The sequence below is a fragment of the Phascolarctos cinereus genome, unplaced genomic scaffold (genome assembly GCF_003287225.1).
Source record: "Phascolarctos cinereus isolate Bilbo 61053 unplaced genomic scaffold, phaCin_HiC Scaffold_4;HRSCAF=312, whole genome shotgun sequence".
NCBI lineage: Eukaryota > Metazoa > Chordata > Mammalia > Diprotodontia > Phascolarctidae > Phascolarctos > Phascolarctos cinereus.
The window spans coordinates 220,498,239-220,518,736 of record NW_027555847.1 but is presented as its reverse complement, the minus strand read 5'-3'; the positions used below and the strand labels follow the sequence as shown (position 1 = coordinate 220,518,736).

The following is a 20,498-nucleotide window of genomic DNA, read 5'->3' as shown; positions in this document are numbered from 1 at the left end:
CCCCTTCTCCCCCTATTTTCCTGTAGGGTAAGACAGATTTCCATACCCAATTGAATGTGTATGTTATTCCTCCTTAAGCCAAATCCTATGAGAATAAGATTCCTCATTCCCTCTCACCCCCCTGTTTCCCCTCCACTGTGAGAGACTTTTCTTTTCTGTTTTTTTTTGTGAGATAATTTACCCCATTCTACCTCTCCCTTTCTTCTCGAGTATCATCCTCTCTCATCCCTTAATTTTATTCTCCAGATATGACCCCTTAATCTTCAACTCACCCTGTGCCCTCTATCTATCTATCTATCTATATATACATACATAAAATTTTTTTCCTTCAACTACCCTAATGCTGACAAAGTTCTCATGAGTTACAAATATCATCTTTCCATGCAGGAATGTAAACAGTTCAATCTTAATAAGTCTCTTATGATTTCTCTTTCCTGTTTACCTCTTCATGTTCCACTGAGTCCTGTATTGAAAGTCAATTTTCTGTTTAGCTCTGGTCTTTTCATCAGGAAAGCTTGAAAGTCCTCTATTTCACTGAATGACCATTTTTTCCCCTGAAGGATTATACTCAGTTTTGCTGGGTAGGTGATTCTTGGTTGTAATCCTATCTCCTTTGCCCTCCGGAATATTATATTCCATGCCCTGCGTCCTTTAATGTAGAAGCTGCTAAATCTTGTGTTATCCTGATTGTGTTTCCACAGTACTTGAATTGTTTCCTTCTGGAAGCTTGTAATATTTTCTCCTTGACCTGGGAACTCTGGAATTTGGCTACAATATTCCTAGGAGTTTTCCTTTGGGGATCTCTTTCAGGAGGAGATCTGTGGATTCTTTCAATTTCTATTTTGCCCTCTGGTTCTAATATATCAGGGCACTTTTCCTTGATAATTTCTTGAAAGATGATGTCTAGGCTCTTTTTTTGATCATGGCTTTCAGAGAGTCCAATAATTTTTAAATTCTCTCTCCTGGGTCGATTTTCCAGATCAGTTGTTTTTCCAATGAGATATTTCACATTGTTTTCTAATTTTTCATTCTTTTGGATTTGTTTTACAGTGTCTTGATTTCTCATAAAGTCACTGTCTTCCAATTGCTCTATTCTAATTTTTAAGGAAGTATTTTCTTCAGTAATCTTTTGGACTTCCTTTTCCATTTGGCCAATTTTTTTTTTAGGGCATTTTTCTCCTCATTGGCTTTTTGGACCTCTTTTGCCATTTGGGTTAGGCTATTTTTTAAGGTGTTATTTTCCTCAGTATTTTTTGGGTCTCCTTTAGCAAGCTGTTGACTTGTTTTTCATGATTTTCTTGCATCACTCTCATTTCTCTTCCCAGTTTTTCCTCTGCTTCCCTTACTTGCTTCTCAAAATCCCTTTTGAGCTCTTCCAAGGCCTGGGACTGATTCATATTTTTCTTGGAGGCTTTGGATGTAGGAGCTTTGACTTTGTTGTCTCCTTCTGGTTGTATATTTTGATCTTCTTTGTCACCAAAGTAAGATAATATAGTCTGACTCTTTTTGCACTGCTTGCTCATGATCCCAGCCAATTACTTGAGTTTTAAACTCTTTGTTAAGGTAAGAGTCTGCTTCCAATGTGGAGAGTGTACTGTCCCAAGCTTCAGGGGTTTGTGTAGCTGTTTTCAGAGATACTTGTAGGGACCTGTAAATTTTCAGTTCTTCCAAGGTGGTATGATAAGGGGTGAGGTGTTTACTCCTTTCCTGGCCTGTGACTATTAGTACTACTTTCTGTCCTGTAACTGTGAGGAGGGATTCCTCTGCACAGCCACTACAAGCTCCACCATGCCAGCGCTCCTCCTCACCCCAGCACCACCGCCCAGAACTGTGACCCAGATCCACACACGGGCAAAGCAAGAGATTCCTGCCTCAGCACTGGCAAAGAGATCCCTGCAGTCCCTCTCTGATCAGCCACTGGATTCCCCCTCAGTCTGTGGTCTGGAAGCTTGAGAAGCAGCTGCCCCCCCCCCCGGGCCACGCTCTTGGGGAATAGAACTGAAACCCCACCTTCTTCTCTGACCACCGACAGAAACAGACTTTTCCCACTGACCGTCTAAGTTGTCTTTGGCATTAGTGGATTGAGGAGTCTGGAGACCTCCACAGCTGCCCGCGATTCAGTCCTCTGAGGCCTGCTCCAGGTTTGCTGTGGTCTGCGTGCCCGTGTTGAGCTCCCAGCCTGGCGCGATACACCTTTCTGATCAATCATCCAGGTTGTCTTGGGCTGGAAATTTGTTTCACTTAGTCTTTTTGTGGGTTCTGCTGCTTCAGAATTTGTTCAGAGCCATTTTTTGTGAGTATTTGGAGGGGTTTGGGGGAGAGCTCAAGCAAGTCACTGCTTTCACTCTGCCATCTTGGCTCAACCCTCCTGGACCTTCTTTTGTAATACACATCAGGATTTTTGTCTGAGGATAGTTGTGTTGGTTTTAAAATCCTAAACTTGAGGAGACCCTTATTATTTTACATCTGCAGTATGTGTCTGTAATAGATCTACTCATGGATGAACTTAATTAGCTCTCCGTACAACTACAGAGTAGAATTTTACAGAAGACATTCTTCATCATATTTTATTTTTCCACTGTGTTGGTGAAACTCTAAGTTTTTATTAATGTCTTTTCTTCTTTATATCCTAGTGGTATTCTCCATTATCTGTCCCATGCTCCTAGAGGGCCATCCCATATAACAAATAGCATTTTTTTAAAGATGGAAAGAAAAGAGGAAAAACCAATTCATTGAAAAAGTCTGAAAACAGGTGGTATGTGCCATACCTGTGGGTCTGCCACCTCCAAGAACCCTGGGCTGGAAGTGTCCTCTTATATCTCTTCTTTTAAGTCAAGCTTGATCTTTATAATTTTGCTATATTACCTAGTGATACAATGAGGGGGAAAGAGACTAGAACCCATCCTGCTTCAATCCTGGTTCTTTTTTCTTTTCATTCCTCTTTGATAATGTTTCATTCTATTAAGACTATTCACTTATATTAAGACTAGTTATGTATTTTTCTTGAAGTCAGGCGCCTAATGCAGTTGAAGGGCATGTACTAAATAACTGATGAATAGATTCACCTACTTAATTTTTTTTAGTTTAATTGTTAAAAATCTTAGTCTCCAACAAGATGGCGAAGTCATTATAATACTCTGACTTGGCGGTTGTGGGGCTCCATCTTCTTATAGTAATGGAAAGAACCTGTTTCTATTATCTTTTCTTCTGGGCCTAGGGATTAAATCATACAGTGCATTCCTCAGGTCATGAGAAAAAGAAAGAAGCTTGTGGGGCTGGGTTTCCTTTTTGGGTCGGTCAGGAGGATTTCTTGGGGAGTCATGTTTGTGATTTCATCACCTGGATAGAGCTTCTAGGTAGGAACTTCCTCTGATAGTTGAAATCTACACCTGCTATGCAACCTACAGAGAGAGTTGCTGGGGGCATTGAGAGGTCAAGGGATTTGTCTAGAGTCACGCAGTCCATATACATCTACGTAGGCCTTGAATCTTGAAGTTCTTGTCTTTGAGGCCATGTCTCTTTGCTACGCTATGCTGCCTTTAGTGGAGCAGCCATTGCTCATGATTCTGGGATCTTTGGTTGGTTCATGGTTTTGCAGTAAGGGTCTAAGGCTATTTCTCGTTATTTTTTGCATTTTGGGATGTATATTTTCAGTTATAGGACTAGACAAGAATGAACCAGGGAAACATGCATTGGAACTACAGCAGTTGGGAAAAAAAAACTTAATTGTTTGCATTATTACTTATAATGTTTGCACTTTCCTAAGGAGGTAGGAGATTATAAAAAATAATGAAAAATAAAAATTTATCTATTATCATATCTAGTCAACCCTTAGATTCGGAGAGCAGTTGTGATTTGGCCCTGAGTGTTATTGTGAATCAATATCCATTGTCCTCTAATCATGAGGCTACAAAAGCTGTTGAATTTTAAGGAATCTGAGAAGGAAGGAAACAGTTTTGATACATTATGATTTCTTTCACTTTTTAGAAACTGCTGGAAAGGCTGAAAAGCTGGGAAGGACTGGAGCAAACCATGGGCTTAAATATCAGGTATGTAATAAATATGTGTGAAGTTGCTGTCCCCTCTTTCAGTTTTCACAGCCTTTCTTTTGGAGAGCTATCCCCTTGATTTCCCTGAATCAGGTTATCTTAAGAGTCTGTCTTGATTTTAATTAATTTGTGTGTTAGTCTGTGACGTGGTTGAGTTAATCATGACCTTTAAAGACAAACTCAATTTGAAATATCAGAATATTATAACTTTGAGGACATGAAGGACCAAGTTTAAGGGGGTGGTGCCAGGTAGCTACATGTTTTTTAATACTAGCAGAAGTATAATAAATTCCATTTTAAAGTCTTTTTCATCAGTTTGGGAATTTAAGGACAGAATTTGTAGCCTGTGATATTAGATATTTAAAAACCATAGAGTAAACATATTTTGACACTTCAGCATATATTGACTTTGATTTGTCTGTGATCTCAGAATGTGGTACTCCAGTGGTACAGATTGCTGAGACATATTCATTCGTACTTTCTCCTCCTGTGTGATGATTGTCTATGTCTTCCCATAATTTTTTCACATTGGGTTCACCCAACATTTTGCCTTCCTGTGGTTCCCTTGACATTGCTACAATACCAGTGGAGTTTGATTGACCACTCTTCTGGTTCAAAATGAGCATATCATTAACAACTTGAGAAAAATAGGATTTGTTAATAGTGTCGTCTAGTGTAAGTAACATGAGATTGACATTCAGAGGATCTGGTACAGATCTCAGTTTTGCCACTGTTACTCAGGCAAACAGTTTAACTGATTCAGGCTTCAGCTACCTCATCTTTAAAATTACAGAGTTAGGAGCAACTAGGTGGCTCAGTGGATAGAGCATCAGCCATGGAGTCAGAAGGACCTGAGTTCAAATGTGACCTCAGACACATAACACTTGCAAGCTGTGTGACCCTGGGCAACTCACTTAACCTCAGTTGCCTCACCAAAAAAAATTAGGGAGTTGGATTGGATGATTTCTTAAGGTCTCTTTGAGCTTTAATCATCTGTGATTCTGTGTTTTATGATTCTAAAAATCTGGTCCTTTGATGAAGATTCCTACTTTAATATCTGTCTGACTGTTTAATCTTTTGACCATGCCTTTGTTTTCACCAGAGTAAGGAGCTCCATGTAAAAATCTTCCTCTGCTAATGAAGACATCCATTGATTGCTATTTACAGTCTTAGAGAATGGCCTGGGGTCAGGTGACTTGCCCAGGTTTACACAGCCAGGGTAGGTGTCAGAGGAAGGACATAAACCCATATTCTCTTGACTCCAAGGCCATCTCTCAATCCACTATGCAATGTTGCTTTTCTTTAATAAATATTTAAAAAGAGGTTGAAGAGGTCAGAAAAATGAAAAGCCAGTTTAGTACATAGGTGCTCGGAGAAGGACCTAAGAAAGTATGAGGAGGAAAGACTGGAAGGGAATTTAATGACTAACTCTAAGACTAAGGGAAAGGGAGAATTTGGGAGTAGTGTGCAGGTTTGTTATAGGGAGGTCCGAGGCCTCATGAACAAATTTCAGATTCCACAGAAACTCTAGTGCTGGTGTGCTCAAACCAAAGTATACTAAGTGCCCAAACAGCTCCTTGATCAACATGGAAATAGGTGAATTTCAGTTTAATTTTTCAGTTACCCCTGTAGGTTAAAAATTAATTATATGTTTAAAAAATTTGAGGGCCATTTGCCTTATATTTATAAATTGTCCTTTCAGTTGTCATATCCTGTTTTCCACTTGACCTGTTGTGTTCTTTCCCTCCCATTGGGCCCAGAACATGCAAGCAGAAGAGTAATTTTGACATATTCCAGTCTTCCCCTTTAGAAGAAAACAGGTTTTGTTCCTCACAGTTTGTCCCAGCAAAGTTTCGCTGTCAGCTGTTGGTGGAGAAGCTTTTACTTCCTGCTGTTCAGGTTTAATGAGGTAATTTCACAGTGGGGGAGAAATGGAACCAAGTGATTTTTCCTGCTGAAGTCTAATAACATCTTCATTTAAAATCAGAATATTCACTACAAAGTGTTAGCAAGGTATTTGATTGCACCACATTGTTTAGTATTGTTAAAGGGTTCTTTTTTTTACATATATACAGAAAAGGTAATCACTCTCAAGAAAATCATTTCTTCTTTGTGATTATAGCAAGTAGAGTTGGGATGAATTTTTAGGCCTGCCTCTTATGGTCTGAAGAACATCTTTTTTTTTCTCTTCTATTGTGGGACGGGAAGGCAAAAATGTAATTGGAAATTATTGACCTACTCAGGCCTCTGTAGTGATCCCCTTTGCCATCTTCATCCTGCTTATTTGCCAGCTTGTAAGTAGACAAGAGGCAGGATGGGGTCAGCAGATTGGGCACTGCTATATGGCACATCTTTTGATCCTAGAGTCAGTGTGATATGAACTCTCCTCTTTATAGGTAAGAGAGAGGGGAAAAAGAAGCAGCCATGACTCTTTCCATTGCTTCCTATTTCTGTTTCCATCTCTCTGTTGCTCCAGGGCTCTCTTGGGGGGTGGGGAGAGTTGTTCATCTTTGTCTAGTGGTTCTGCAAGTGTTTCCCTCACTTGTAGGTGCCACAACCTCTTTGCCGCCTAATTTCTAATTTCCTAAGCCTTCATCGGAATATCTCACTGAATGACTTTTTCCATATGTATTTTTCTCTAAATCTTTCTGGAGAGGTTAGACTTAACATTTTCAGTTAGTCATGCGAACACCAGGAGGCATGGAGTGTTTAAAGGGCTTTTTATTTTTACATGCTTGTTGGGTTTTAAGACAGGCAGGGATGTGGAAGTCTTTCATGCTGTTCTACAAAATCTGTCCCAAGATTGAGAATTTTCCTTAAAGAGTTGTCCTTTACTTAAAGAGTAATTTAATTATGCTATCCAACTGCTGGCTCTGGAATCAGCTTCCATTTCAACCAGTTTTATTGGCTTCAGTTCCCTTTGCGGTTTTACAATGCTTCTTGGGTTTTTTCTTCTGCTTTTAAGAGTTACAGAGGACAAACTATGGTGCTTTTGTTTTTGAACTTCACCTGAAAAAGCCAAGATTGTGTTGTGCAAATCCCATAGAGCCTTAATCATCAGAGAGAGTTCCTCTTTTCCAGATTTATTAGCCAATCAGAAAGTATCTCCCCTGTTCACAGTGATTCCTTAGGCAAATCATAAGCATCCATGATTTCTCTAGAACGTAGGGGATCAAATGACCACTTATATAATCAGTCGGGCCTCTGCTGGAATGTGGGAGTACCTGGTATCTGCTAAAGGGCAACCTAACGCAATAAACGAGCAGAGCAAAGGCTGCAAAATTGAACTTCTATCTCAAATGCACACTAACATGTATGTACTTATTTATTTCACAACCACAGTGTGTGTTCCCCAAGTCGCTTTAACTTTCTTGGGCTGTTCTTTTCTTTCTTTGTTGATCTCATTAGTTTCCATTGGTTCATGTCATCTTTATGCAGAAGATTCCCAGGTCTAGATATCTAGCCCCAGTTTTTCTCCTGATAGCTGGTTGGGGATGTCTGAGGGTTTTCCTGGTTCATCATGTCCAGAGTAATGTCATCTTTCTCCCCAAACTTGCTCCTCTTCTGAACTTCCTTGTTACTTTTGAGGGTATTAATATCCTTCCAGTAAGGCAGATTTAGAACCTACATGTCATCCAAGGCTTCTCACTATTCACTCCTCCCTCCCCTCCCCCATTTCTGGTATGTTATCAAGTCTTGTCATTTGTATTTCCACAACTTCTCTTATATATGACCTCTTCTCTCCACTCACATAGCCACTACCCTAATTCAGGCCATCATTACCTCTGACCTGATTTGTTGTAGTGGCCTCCTAGTTGGTTTCCCTTTTTCAGATCTCTTTTGAACTCCAGTCCATCCTGTATACAACGGCTAAAGTTGTTTTCCTTAAGTGAATGTATAGCCATGTTAACTTTCCTCTGTAACCCCACTTTGCTTCTCATAAGAAACTCTAATCAGTCCATTACCCGTTACCTTATTTGATCCCAAAGTGGTCAAATAATCATCCTAATTTGATTAGCCAGCCTATTCAAATATGATTGATGTTTTAGAATATTAAGGCTCATATTGGTCAAGTACAGATTATAAAAAGGAAGAGGCAGTATTTGACTAGATTTTCTGACTCCAGTGCTTGCTCTCTTTTCACTGTCTTACATTTGTATAGGTCTTTACAATTTACAGATTGCTTATTTGAAGGAAAGAATGTACATAGTGTATTAATTGGGAGGGTGTTAATTAGACTGGTTCTAGAATATAGAAGGTTTTTTTAGGGGAGTATTTTGTGAGATTGGTTGAAACTCTTGAATGGCATGCTAAAGAGTTTGGATAAATTTTTTTATGATTAAAAATTTTATTAAGGTGTACAGGAGACTTACTAAGATTACACTTAATTTTGGCTACAGGTGGCAACAGATTCCAAAGTAGAAATGCAGATGTCTCAAAGCAGGAAAAGAACCAACAGGATCTTAGCTTAGGAAAGTCATCTTTTTTTGCCAGATTTCTTAATTTCACTACTGGCAAGTGATCCCTTCCTAGCAGCTTTTGCTTTGAATTCTTGCGGGTTTTTTTTTCCCTTCTCTTCTTTTCGTTTCAAAGCTAAATCTTCCTTGTCCTCTTGGATTGCTTCAGAGACTTCCACTTGCTATGCTGAAGACAGTACATAGTGCCTTCTAATCAAGTTATCCGACCCACCTCTTCTCCCATCCAGAGTTTGGATAATATTTAATGGGAGCCAGTGAAGGTTTTTGAGAAAGTGGGGTGTGTGTGTGTGTGTGTGTGTGTGTGTGTGTGTGTGTGTGTGTGTGTGTGTGTTCCTGCATACTTGCCTAGTTTAGAATTGCAATTAGTCAATCAGCAAAGATGTATTAAGGGCTTACTCTGTGTTAGGTAGGTACTGTGCTAGGATCTGGGAATATGATAACAGTCAAACTATTCCTGTTCTCAAAGGGATTACATTCTAGTGGAAATTGCTCTTTAGGGAAGCTTTAGTAGCAATGTGTAGAGTGGCTAGAAAGGACAGAGGAAAGAGGAAATATAACCAAGGGAACCAGTTAGGAAGCAGTAAAGTAGCATTGGGAATGAGAGAGGAATGAATAGATTTGACAGGAATAATGTCTTAAGAGCTCTAAGAGGCACTTATTGCCGTGATTTCTATTTTTAAAACATTTATCAATTTTCTCTGGGTCCAAAGATAGCCTGCTAAGGCAGCAGAACAGGATTCATAAAATGTTTTGTAAAGATTTTTGTCAGTTCTGAATATGTAATAAACATACGCTCATAACAGCTTTGAATTTTGTTTAGTTTCTGAATATCTTAGCTTTAATGCTGCGAAATTACCTTATGAAAACAAAGCAGACCAACTCCTAGACTTTAGCTGCCTTATTTTGGGGCCTGGATGCACAATCTCAGAGCCCACCTAATTTAGCTTTGCAGTACCTACCTGTGATTTTGTGAAGCCATGTCTTTCCACTAGGTGGCACACTTCCCTTTGTAATTTTCAAATCCAATCTCTCAGCTTTGGACTGGTGAAGATACTGTTTCTGCAGCCCTTGAAGGGTTCTGAGCATCAGCGAATTAAAGTTGTGAGTTGATTTTTTGTTTTATGTGCATTTTAATGCCAGATCCAAGAATTCACTCCCACTGATCCAGTACTGCTTCAGTAATGAGAATCTTACACTTGGTTTCCTGTTCCTGTCTGGGAAACTGTGTGGATCTGAAACTGTTCCTTAGCCTTGTCTGCCAATAGATACGTTGTGCCTTGTGCATTTTTTTCCCCCAAGCAACCCTTTCTTGGATTGTTTTTCGGATCTATTATTATGACTCTAACTGAGATTTAAATTAATTTAACAAATAGGCAACTTCTTCGTGTAAGGGATTGTTTTAAAGAGGTCCATTTGACAGTGAAGATGAAGTCAAGGTCTTGAATTTTGGATGTCACATGATAGGACATTTTTTAGGTAGAGTTACAGTGTAGTGCAGTGGGAAGTGTGCCGGCTGTGTCACTTATATTAGTCAGCTAGTCAATAAACATTTATTAAGTGCCTACTACGTGCCAGGTTCTGTGCTAAGTACTGGGGATACAAGAAGAGTCAGAAGATAATGCCTGCCCTCAAGGAGTTAGGAGTCAAATGCTACAATTGAATGACTGGGATTAATAATGACAATCTAAACTTTTGTTTAGATTAATGATAATCTGACATAATGATAGTTAATGATAATCTAGACCTTTATGATCTTGGACAAATCACTTAATCCCTCTGGGCCTTAGTCTCCTCATTGGTGAAATATGAAGTTGCACTGGATGACCTCTAAGGTGTGTATTTAGTTCTACTTGAGTTTTGGCTATATTGCTGTTTAGGTGATGACAGGCCTACTATTTTGACAGGCTTTACTAAGAGTTGGGAACCTAGGCCTCATCTTTATAGGTTCAGAAACTATATTATTGCTTTACTGAGGGTGATATGGGTTTATGAAGACAAATATCTAGATTTATAGGAAAACGATGTATACAGTATCCTCATTTATTAATTTACAGTGGAGAGTATATCGAGATGCAGCACCAAGTGCCAATTATCTGTATAAGATAGTCTATTCTGATAAGTTAACTCAGGAGACCAGATTAAAAAGTTAGAAGGTTGCTTAGTGAGTATAGAATAATAGCTTGATGAATTGCTCTGCCTAAAGAAATGATATTGTTTATCTAGAATTAGAGTACATACCGTAGTGAAGCTGTAGGTTGGTGTTTGCCTGATGAAACATTGGGATGTGCTCTCATCTCTTCAGCAACATGCTTATAAAGGACATTCTCTTTTTGGTTGTGTTATTTTTTCCATTTAACTCGTCTTACTCATTTTATATTGTTGCATTTTATCTTCACCTTTGGAGAGTGACATGTTTTGATCTAATCACTAGATACAGGGGCTTTATTTTCTTTGGAAATTGTTGAATTTTAGCAGTCTGTACATTTTGTAAGAAAAATTACTTTGTTTTTGTTTTAAACTCACAGTATAACCTGTAAAGTCTGGACAGATCATCAGGATAATGGTGCAGTGGCCAAAACATGGCTTTGAAAGGTGTTTGTATGGGGAAGAGATAGCTATCTAGTTCTCATTTTCTTAACCAGGTAGAATGTGCTGGGTTCCATGCTGAGCGGCTCAGGAAATTCCTGGGACTTTAGCAGATTTGAATCTGCTTTATTCATGCTGTTCTTCACATATTCCTTGGAGTTGGGTGTCTTCTCTGTGGCAGGCATAGAGAAACTGTAGTATTAGGACAACTGAGTGCCTTGTCCTTCTTTGGAGTATCTCTGCCTTCTCTCACCAACTCATGCTTGTATGTTTTCTCTCCTTTTTACTTCTATCCAGTCAGACAGCTAATCTGAGGAGATATGGTGATACAGTGGAAAGAGACATGGCCCTGGTGTCAGAAATCACTGTCTTCCTGGTGTCTGAGATTTGCCAGCCCTGATAAATAGTACTCATTTTTGAAAGTTTCTGTGGGGACAGATAATAGCGCCAGGAAGAAACTAGAAAGCATCTGTAGGAGTGATGACATCCTCGGCAAGAAACTGGAGATCTTAGAAAAACAGATGGTTTTTAGGGCCTTCACAAAAGAAAGGTAAAGATGATACGTAAGCAGCTGGTTAAGATGATGCTGTGAGAAATCATGATTTGGATTTCTGGACTAGGTATAGGAAGATTGCGCTGTTGGCTAGGGAGGGACTGCATCTAACAAGGACCATGAAAAATATATTTGCCTAGTGGCTTACATATTTCATCTAGAGGACTTTAAGTTGAAAATGGATAGGGGAAGAGAAAACTAACTGTGTACTTAATCTGTCTGGATACAACAGAGAGTAAAAGCTATGCAGCATGTGAAGAAAAATGTCAGTGGAAAGATACAGAAATTTGCCAGAGACAATATCAAGGAAGAGGTATAGTAATAATACTTATAGCCTCAGGTGTATCTACATGGTTTCTCAGACTATGTATAATAAGCTGAACTAGAGATCTCAATACAAGGAGATGAATTTGATTTCATGTATATCATATATATCACTGAGACTTATTGAGCTATGATTTATTACTGTAAGGTAAAGAACAGACTAGATAAAAGGAATGGGGGAATAGCATTGCATAGTAAGAGGATCCAGTCCTATGATGAAATCCTTGAAATGGAGGAGGGAGGATAATGTAGACAGTGAAGGCAGAATTGGTGACATATTGGGAATGTACTGTTGGCCAGAAGGAGGAAATGGATGATGAGCTCTGAAAGCTGATAGTAAAACAGTAAGGGATGTGATGGAGTTGTAATAGAGGATCTCAAATTTCTTCTCTCTGCTAAAAACAGAGAAGTTGAAAATTTCTTGACTTGTCTCCAGGAACCTGCATGTCTAGTAAGGCAATAATGGCCTCCCCTCTCAGAACTCACATAGCAATTTGTTTTATTATTTTCTTATACGTGTAGGGATTTGCATTAATCCCTTATTCACCTACTAAATGTAAGGTCTTTGGGAAACATGAGCTGTGTTTTGTCTAAATTTTATATTTCCTTAGAACCTAGCATAGTTTTTTTTTTTTTGGCAACTGGGGTTAAGTGACTTGCCCAGGGTCACACAGCTAGTAAGTGTCAAGTGTTTGCTCTGAGACTGGATTTGAACTCAGCCCGGGCTCTATTCCACTGCGCCACCTAGCTGCCCCTACCTAGCATAGTTTCTGAGAGATACAGAGTACATGATTGATAACTGCGTAATATTGTGCTTAATATCAATTGTTGTTGATGGTGGTAATTTCATTCTTCAAAAAGTAGAGAAAGTGATCAAGGAAAACTGTTCTTTTTGACACAATTCTGACTAATAACAAGAACTGGTTGCCCATCTAGAAATGACAGGAGTCTTAGGAGTGAGTCACCATATCATTTTTTTATAATAGCAAAGGAAGAGAAAGCTGGGCTTATTTGGTGTATGCCCTAAACATTGGCCTATTGAAATGCAGATGAATACTCAAAGAATGGCAATTGGTTGTTGTCAGCTTGCAGGTAAGTCTGTTACTTTTGTCTATTGACTTGTACTAGTCAACATTTTTAACATTATTAGCTTGCTCCAAATGGTGAAAGTAGGAGCAGTAGTTGGCATTTGCAGATATCAATTTTAGGTTCCTAATTTTCTCTTGATTGAAGTTGTCCCCAAAGTGATGGAATTGGCTGCCCTGGGAGGTACTGTGTTCCTTATTAACGTAGAGCTTCAAGCTGAGACTTGAATGAACACTTGTTGGGATATTATAGTGGAGATTCCTGATAAGATATGAGTTGGCCTGATGATCTGTAAAGTCCTTTCCAGTCTTGAGATTCTGTGATTCTAATTTGAAACATACTGGGGCCAGTGCAGCAAGTTTGCTGTCTTGGTTAGCTAGATCTGTCAGGGGAAATGCAGATTTGACAGGAATCTGGGCCAGCACTGATGGACCATTTTTGCTGGCTATGAAACCTGCCAGCTGTAGGCAGCCCATACCAAACTGCTGACCTGACTCTTAGAGCCAAAGATGGAAACCTGTAACTGCTGACCTGGTTTTCTTCCTAAAAACATCTGTGGACTGGCCAGCTGACAAGTGTTGGGAACTAGTTTCCCCTGATATGTGAGGCCAATTAAGAAGGATAGTGAAAGGGATTGCATAATTTCTTTCTAAGAAAGGATTTAATTGAGCATTCTAGATGTTTTTATTATGCTAGTTCTCACTGTTGTAATTTGTAATTAGTTAGGTATTGGAGTTGATCAATATGGCAGGCAGCATTGGTGCTTGAGAAAGGTGAATGTGCATTGTCAGGTGTCTTGTTATATATTTAATTAGTTGATCTTATTTTGGAAGTATGCTGTAGGAAGAAAAATGTTTTATTTTTTGAATTTTTGTAGTGAACCTGGGCTCCTATAGAGGACTGATCACTTAATGTCTTTTTGTTTTCTACCATCTTCATTTCGGTAATTTTTCTAGAATACTTGTATGCAAAATCATTTCTCCCAGTTGTTGGGAGTCATAGAATAATAGAATTTTGGAGCTGGTAGGGACCTGGAAAATCAAATGACCTAAATAGGTCAATCTCATTTACAAACAAGTAGGCTGAGGCCCTAGGAGATTATAAGTCCATAGCCATGCAGATTATTTGGTGCCAAAACTACAGGAAAACCCAGATTTCTCAGCTTCTAGTAAACTAGAATTCATGCCAAACTGTTTCTAATTGAGCAGAGACTGTACGAGAAGGAATTGAATCTCCCACTTTCTTCAAAGGCCAGGTCAAATGTCACTTCTTACATACGGCCTGTTTTGATTCCCTAGTTTTTAGTACCCTCACTCCCTGAAATTACTTGGCATTGATTTTATATATGGTTAGTTTGCTTTGTCCCTTGCCCCTCCCTCCTCCCCCAATAGAATGTAACTATCTTGTGGGCAAGCATTTTTTCATTTTTGTCTTTGTAGCTCTACCACTTACCATAGTGCACAGCTCATAGTAGGTTTTCAGTAAATGTTTGTCCAATGAATGAATGAATGGTACTGTATTAAATAACATCTAAATGTGTATAGTTCTTAGATGCTGAGAGCAAATGGACACTGCTAGATGTTGTCTTAGGTTAATCTGATGTGACAGAACTAGGCAAAAACCAGATGTTCTAATACATATATGCCAACATATTTGAAAGGAAGGATTTTCTGGCTTCTGCCATAGGAGTGAGTCTGCTTTTATTTTTCAGTTTTGCTCACAGTCTTGACCCTTGTAGGTAAGCTTTTATGTGTGTGTGGTTTTAAGTTAATCTAGTTTTGTAGTTTTACAGTTAATATTTTATAGCCTACAACTATGATATATGGGTTGTGAGTATTTTTTAACTTGTCTAGGTGCCAAGAGACTCTTCATGTTAAACAAGGTGCTTCTTCAGAACATGAAGCAGAAAACAAATAGACATGAGAGCATTATGACAACTGTCATACTTTCATGTACACCATGGCCCAGGACCCAGGAAGAAAGGGTGATCTTCGTCCCCACCCCCTTTTTTGTGAAATACATTTGAATTCCTGGAATGTTTGATAGATTTCAGAAATGAGGTGTGGGTTTGGTCAGTAATTTGTGGACAAAGTGATATCACTGACAGGATGTTCTCCTTTTCTCATGTTCCCAGTCACAGCTAGATTCACTAGAGACAAAAAAAACCACACAACTGGAAAGTAAATTGCATTCTTGCCCTGGGTTAGCTCCAGGCAGGTTGGTTTTTCTCAGACCATCAAGTTTGTCTGGGGATGTTGCTGCATGATCTTACCTTCCATTTTTTTGCAGCAGCCCACATGGTGATTGCAAAGTTCAGGAGAACATAAAAGAAATTTTTAGGAAGAGAGAATGCTTCTCCTAAATGTCTCAAGAGCATGTATTGTGAGTGTTACAGTGTTTTCTTAGATCTTGCTTGAGTAGACTTTTTAGATGAAATCCATACTTGAAATCCTGTTTTAAATTATTCATTTATTTTTAGTCAGTGAAAACTTATCTTTTCTCTTCCGCCTTCCTTTACACCCCTTTGAGAAAGAAAGGAAAAAAATAAGTCTATGTTGGAAACGTGTAGTCAAGCAAAATAAATTTCTACCTTGGCAACATTGAAAAAAACAGTGGCTTGCTCTGTTCTCCTTTTACCTCTTTGTTAAGAGATAGATAGTATATTTTGTCATGAGTCTTCTGGAGTTGTGGTTGATTATTGCATTGATCAGAATTCTTAAGTCTTTTAAAGTTTTCTTTATAATGTTATTGTATAAATTATTGTTCTGGTTCTGTTTACTTTATACTGTATTACTTCATATAAATCTTCCCAGGTTTCTTTGAAATCATCTCCTTTGTCATATCTTATAGCAAAATGTCATTTAATCACATTCATATTCCATAACTTGTTCAGCCATTTCTCAATTTGTAGGGATACCCTGAGTTTCCAATTTTTTTGCCACCACAAATGAGCTGATATAAATATTTTTGTGCATCTTTAGAGTTTGTTTTACTTAGGACTAACCTATCTTTAATATATCCTGCCCTTCTCCCTACTTCCTTTCCTGTTTGTTAAATAAAATGTTTTTCTGTACTTAATTGTGTAATTACTTGTGTGTTGTGTGTGTGTGTGTGTGTGTGTGTGTGTGTATTCGTATTCTTTCCTCTTCTGACCAGTTCAGATAAGAGTTAAATTCACGTGTTACCTGTTATCCCCTCCCTTCCCTCCTTATTGGTATAGATGTCTGCTAGTGCTCCCTGATTATGTGAGTTAATGTTTCTTTCTCTTTCCCCTCTCTTTCCATTCGTCCTTTAAGATCGTTAAGAAATAATAGAACACTACCCAGGCATTTTGCTTAATTGGACTTCCCCAATGACCCTTAATGATGATGAGGTTCATGGAACAGATGTATCATCATTTCCTTATATTAGAATGTAAACATATTATCCTTGTTTAGTCCTTTATGATTGTTCACTTGTATTTACCTTTTTATTTTCCCTTGACTTCTCTTTTTGCAAATCAAAGATTCTATGTAGCTGTGCTATTTTGATCAGGATTGCTTAGAAGTCTAAGGGTCCCTCTCTTTCTCCCCCCTCACTTCTCTCCCCCTTACCCCTAACCTGTAATATTATACTGAGTTTTGCTGGGTAAGGTATTCCTGTCTATAAGCCTATATTCTTTGCCATCTACAATATCTTATTTCAAACTCTCCTCTCATTTATAGTGGTGGATGCTAAATCTTGTGTGATCTTGATTGTGGTTCCTTGGTACTTGAATTCTTTCTCTCTTGCTGCTTCCTGTATTTTTTTCTTTTACTTGGAAGCTCTGGATTTTGGCTGTAATGTTACTGGGAGTTTTCATTTTGGGATTTGTTTCAGGAAATGTTCTTCTTGTCATTGTTTAGTTGCTTTTCAGTTGTGAATGACCCTTTATGACCCTATTTGGGGTTTTCTTGGCAAAGATACTGGAGTGATTTGCCATTCCCTTCTCCAGCTCATGAGGAAGCAAATAGGGTGAAGCAACTTGCCTGGAGTCACATAGCTAATGAGGCCATATTTGAACTCAGGAAGATAAGTTTTTTTGACTCCAAGCTTGACACTATCCACTGTGCCACTGAGCTGCCATTCAGCAGATGATTATTAGGTTATTTTTATTTCTACTTTCCCTTTTGGTTCTGAGAGATTGAGCGATCTCAGCAGTTTTCTTTTAAGTTTTTCCAAATATGGTGTCTGGGATTTTTTTTTTTTGGGTCACGGTCTTCAGGTAGTCTAATGATTCTTAAATGATCCTTTGATTCATTTTCCATGTGAGTTGTTTTTACTATGAAATACCTTAGATTTTCTTTGACTTTTTTTAGTCTTTTGACTTTATTCTAATATTTTCCCTCACATTTCAATATCTTTATGTATTTTTAGTTTTCAGCATTCACTTCCACAAGATTTTGAGTTCCAAATTTTCTCCCCATCTCTCCCCTCCCTCACTCCAAGATGGCATGCATTCTAAATACTCCTTCCCCCAATCTGCACTCCCTTCTGTTGTCTCCCTCCCTTCTCTTATCCCCTTCCCCTTCTATTTTCCTGTAGGGTACTATAGATTTCTATAACCCTTTGCCTGTATATCTTATTTCCCAGTTGCATATAAAAACAATTTTTAACATTTGTTTTTAAAGCTTTGAGTTCCAAATTCTCTCCCTTCCTCCCTCCCCACCCACCCTTATTGAAAAGGCAAGCAACTTGATATACAGTATACACGTGTAGTCAAGCACTTCCATAATAGTCATGTTGTGAAAGACTAACTATATTTCCCTCTGTCCTATCCTGCCCTCCATTTATTCTATTCTCTCCTTTGACCCTGTCCCTCCTCAAAAGTGTTTGCTTCTGATTACCACCTTCTGCAATCTCCCCTCCCTTTTACGCCTCACCCCCCCATTCCCTTCCTCTCTGCTTCACTGTAGGGTAAGATAGATTTCCATAGCCAATTGGGTGTGTATGTTATTCCCTCCTTAAGCCAAATCTGATGCGAGTAAGGTTCACTCACTCCTTCTCACCTCCTCCCTCTTCCCTTCCATTATAAAAGCTTTTTCTTGCCTCTTTTATGTGAGATAATTTACCGCATTCTACCTCTCTCTTTCTCCTTCTTCTAGTACATTCCTCTCAAACCCTTTAATTTTATTTTTTAGATATCATCCCTTTGTATTCAACTCACAGGGTGCCCTCTGTCTATATGTATATTCCCTCTAGCTACCATAATAATGAGAAAGGTCTCATGAGTTGCAAATACCATCTTTCCATGTAGGAATGTAAACAATACAGCTTTAATAAGGCCCTTATGATTTCTTTTTCCTGTTTGCCTTTTCATGCTTCTCTTGAGTCTTGTATTTGAAAGTCAATTTTTCTGTTTAGTTCTGGCTTCTCAAGAGTGCATTAAATTCCTCTATGTAATTGAATGTCAAATTTTCCCCCTCATTGATTACACTCAGTATTGTTGGGTAGGTGATTCTTGGTTTTAATCCTAGCTCCTTTGACCTTCAGAATATCATATTATATTGCCCTCTGATCCCTTAATGTAGAAGCTGCTAAATTTTGTGTTGTTCTGATTGTGTTTCCACAATACTTGACTTGTTTCCTTCTGACTACTTGCAATATTTTCTCCTTGACCTAGGAACTCTGGAATTTGGCTAATAATATTCCTGGGAGTTTTCCTTTTGGGAATCTCTTCCAGGAGGTGATTCTTTCCATTTATATTTTATCCTCTGTTCTAGAATATCAGGGTAGTTTTCTTTGATCATTTTTTGAAAGATGATTTTAAGCTCTTTTTTTGATCATGGCTTTCAGGTAGTCCAATAATTTTTAGATGATCTCTTCTGTATATATTTTCCAGGTCAGTTATTTTTCCAGTGAGATATTTCACATTGTCTTCTATTTTTTCATTCTTTTGTTTTATAATTTCTTGATTTCTCATAGAGTCATTAGCTTCCATTTGCTCCATTCTAATTTTTTTTTTTTTGGTGAGGCAATTGGGGTCAAGTGACTTGCCCAGAGTCACACTGCTAGTGAGTGTTATGTGTCTGAGGCCGGATTTGAACTGAGGTCCTCCTGACTCCAGGGTCAGTGCTCTATCCACTGTACCACCTAGCTGCCCCTTCTGTTCTAATTTTTAAGGAATTATTTTCTTCAGTGAGCTTTCGAACCTCCTTTTCCATTTGGTCAATTCTGCTTCTTAAGGCATTCTTCTCCTCATTTTTGGACCTCTTCTATTTTTTTAAGGAGTTATTTTCTTCAGTACTTTTTGGGTCTCTTTTAAGGAAGCTGTTGACTCGTTTTTCATGATTTTCTTGCATCACTCTAATTTCTCTTCCCAATTTTTCTTCTACTTCTCTTACTTGATTTTCAAAATCCTTTTTGAGCTCTTCCATGGCTTGAGACCAATTCATGTTTTTCTTGGAGGCTTTGGATGGAGGAGCTTTGACTTTGTTGTCTTTTTCTGCATGTGTGTTTTGATGTTCCTTATTACCAGAGTAAGATTTTGTAATTTCAGTTTTTTCCCACTGTTTGCTAATTTTCACAGCCAATTACTTGACTTTTTAACCCTTTGTTAAGGTAAGGCTGTGCTTCCAGTGTGGAAGGTGTACTGTCCTAAGCTTCAGGGAGTTTTGTGTAGATGTTTTCAGAGATACTTCTAGGGACCTTTAAGTTTTCAGTTCTTCCAAGGTGGTATAATCTAAGGAGAAGTGTTTACTCCTCTCCTGGCCTGTGCTTTGGTTTGTGAGTGACCATAAGCACTCTTTTGTGCCCCAGAACTGTGAGGAGGCTCCCTTCTCCACCGTTGCCACAAGCTCTGTTATGCTAATGGCTCCTTCTCACCCCAGGACTGTGACCCAGATCTAAGTATGGGCAAAGCAACAGAATCCTGCCTCAGTACCAGCAAAGAGATCCCTATAATCTCCTTTCGTCAGTTGTTAGATCCCCTTATCGACTATGGGCTGAGAGCTCTAGAAGCTGTCTGAGCCAGGACAAGGGCTGGACTGAGCTCCTCTCTCACCCAGGTCTGACAGACCTTTCCCACTGACCTTCTAAGTTGTCTTTGGTGTTTGTGGGTGGAGAAGTCTGGAAACTGCCACAGCTGCCAGTGATTCAGTCCCTTGAGGCCTACTCTGGGTTTATTGGGGTCTGGTCTGTACCAGTGTGACCCATGCTGGACTATGCTTCTCTCCCAGCCTGGCACAACAGACCTTTTCTGTCAGCCATCCAGGTTGTCTTGGGCTGGTAATTTGTTTCACTATGTCTTTTTGTAGGTTCTGCTGCTCTAGAATTTGTTTAGAGTCATTTTTTATAGGTATTTGGAGAGGTTTAGGGGAGAGTTCAGGAGAGTTCCTGCTTTTATTCCTCCATCTTGGCTCTGCCCCTCTGTTTTATTATTTTTTGTTTTCTCATGGAATTGTT

At 38.8% G+C, this 20,498-nt stretch overlaps 1 protein-coding gene across 3 annotated transcripts in view; it reads left to right on the top strand.

Moving 5' to 3' along the window:
* Positions 1 to 20,498, top strand: part of MAD1L1 (mitotic arrest deficient 1 like 1) — an 860,690-nt gene that overhangs the window by 34,589 nt on the left and 805,603 nt on the right. For all 3 annotated transcript variants that reach the window (XM_020975224.2, XM_020975225.2, XM_020975227.2), the window contains one exon: positions 3,988 to 4,049. In XM_020975224.2, coding sequence (XP_020830883.1) covers positions 3,988 to 4,049 — 62 coding nt within the window. The remainder of the gene's footprint in view (positions 1 to 3,987; positions 4,050 to 20,498) is intronic.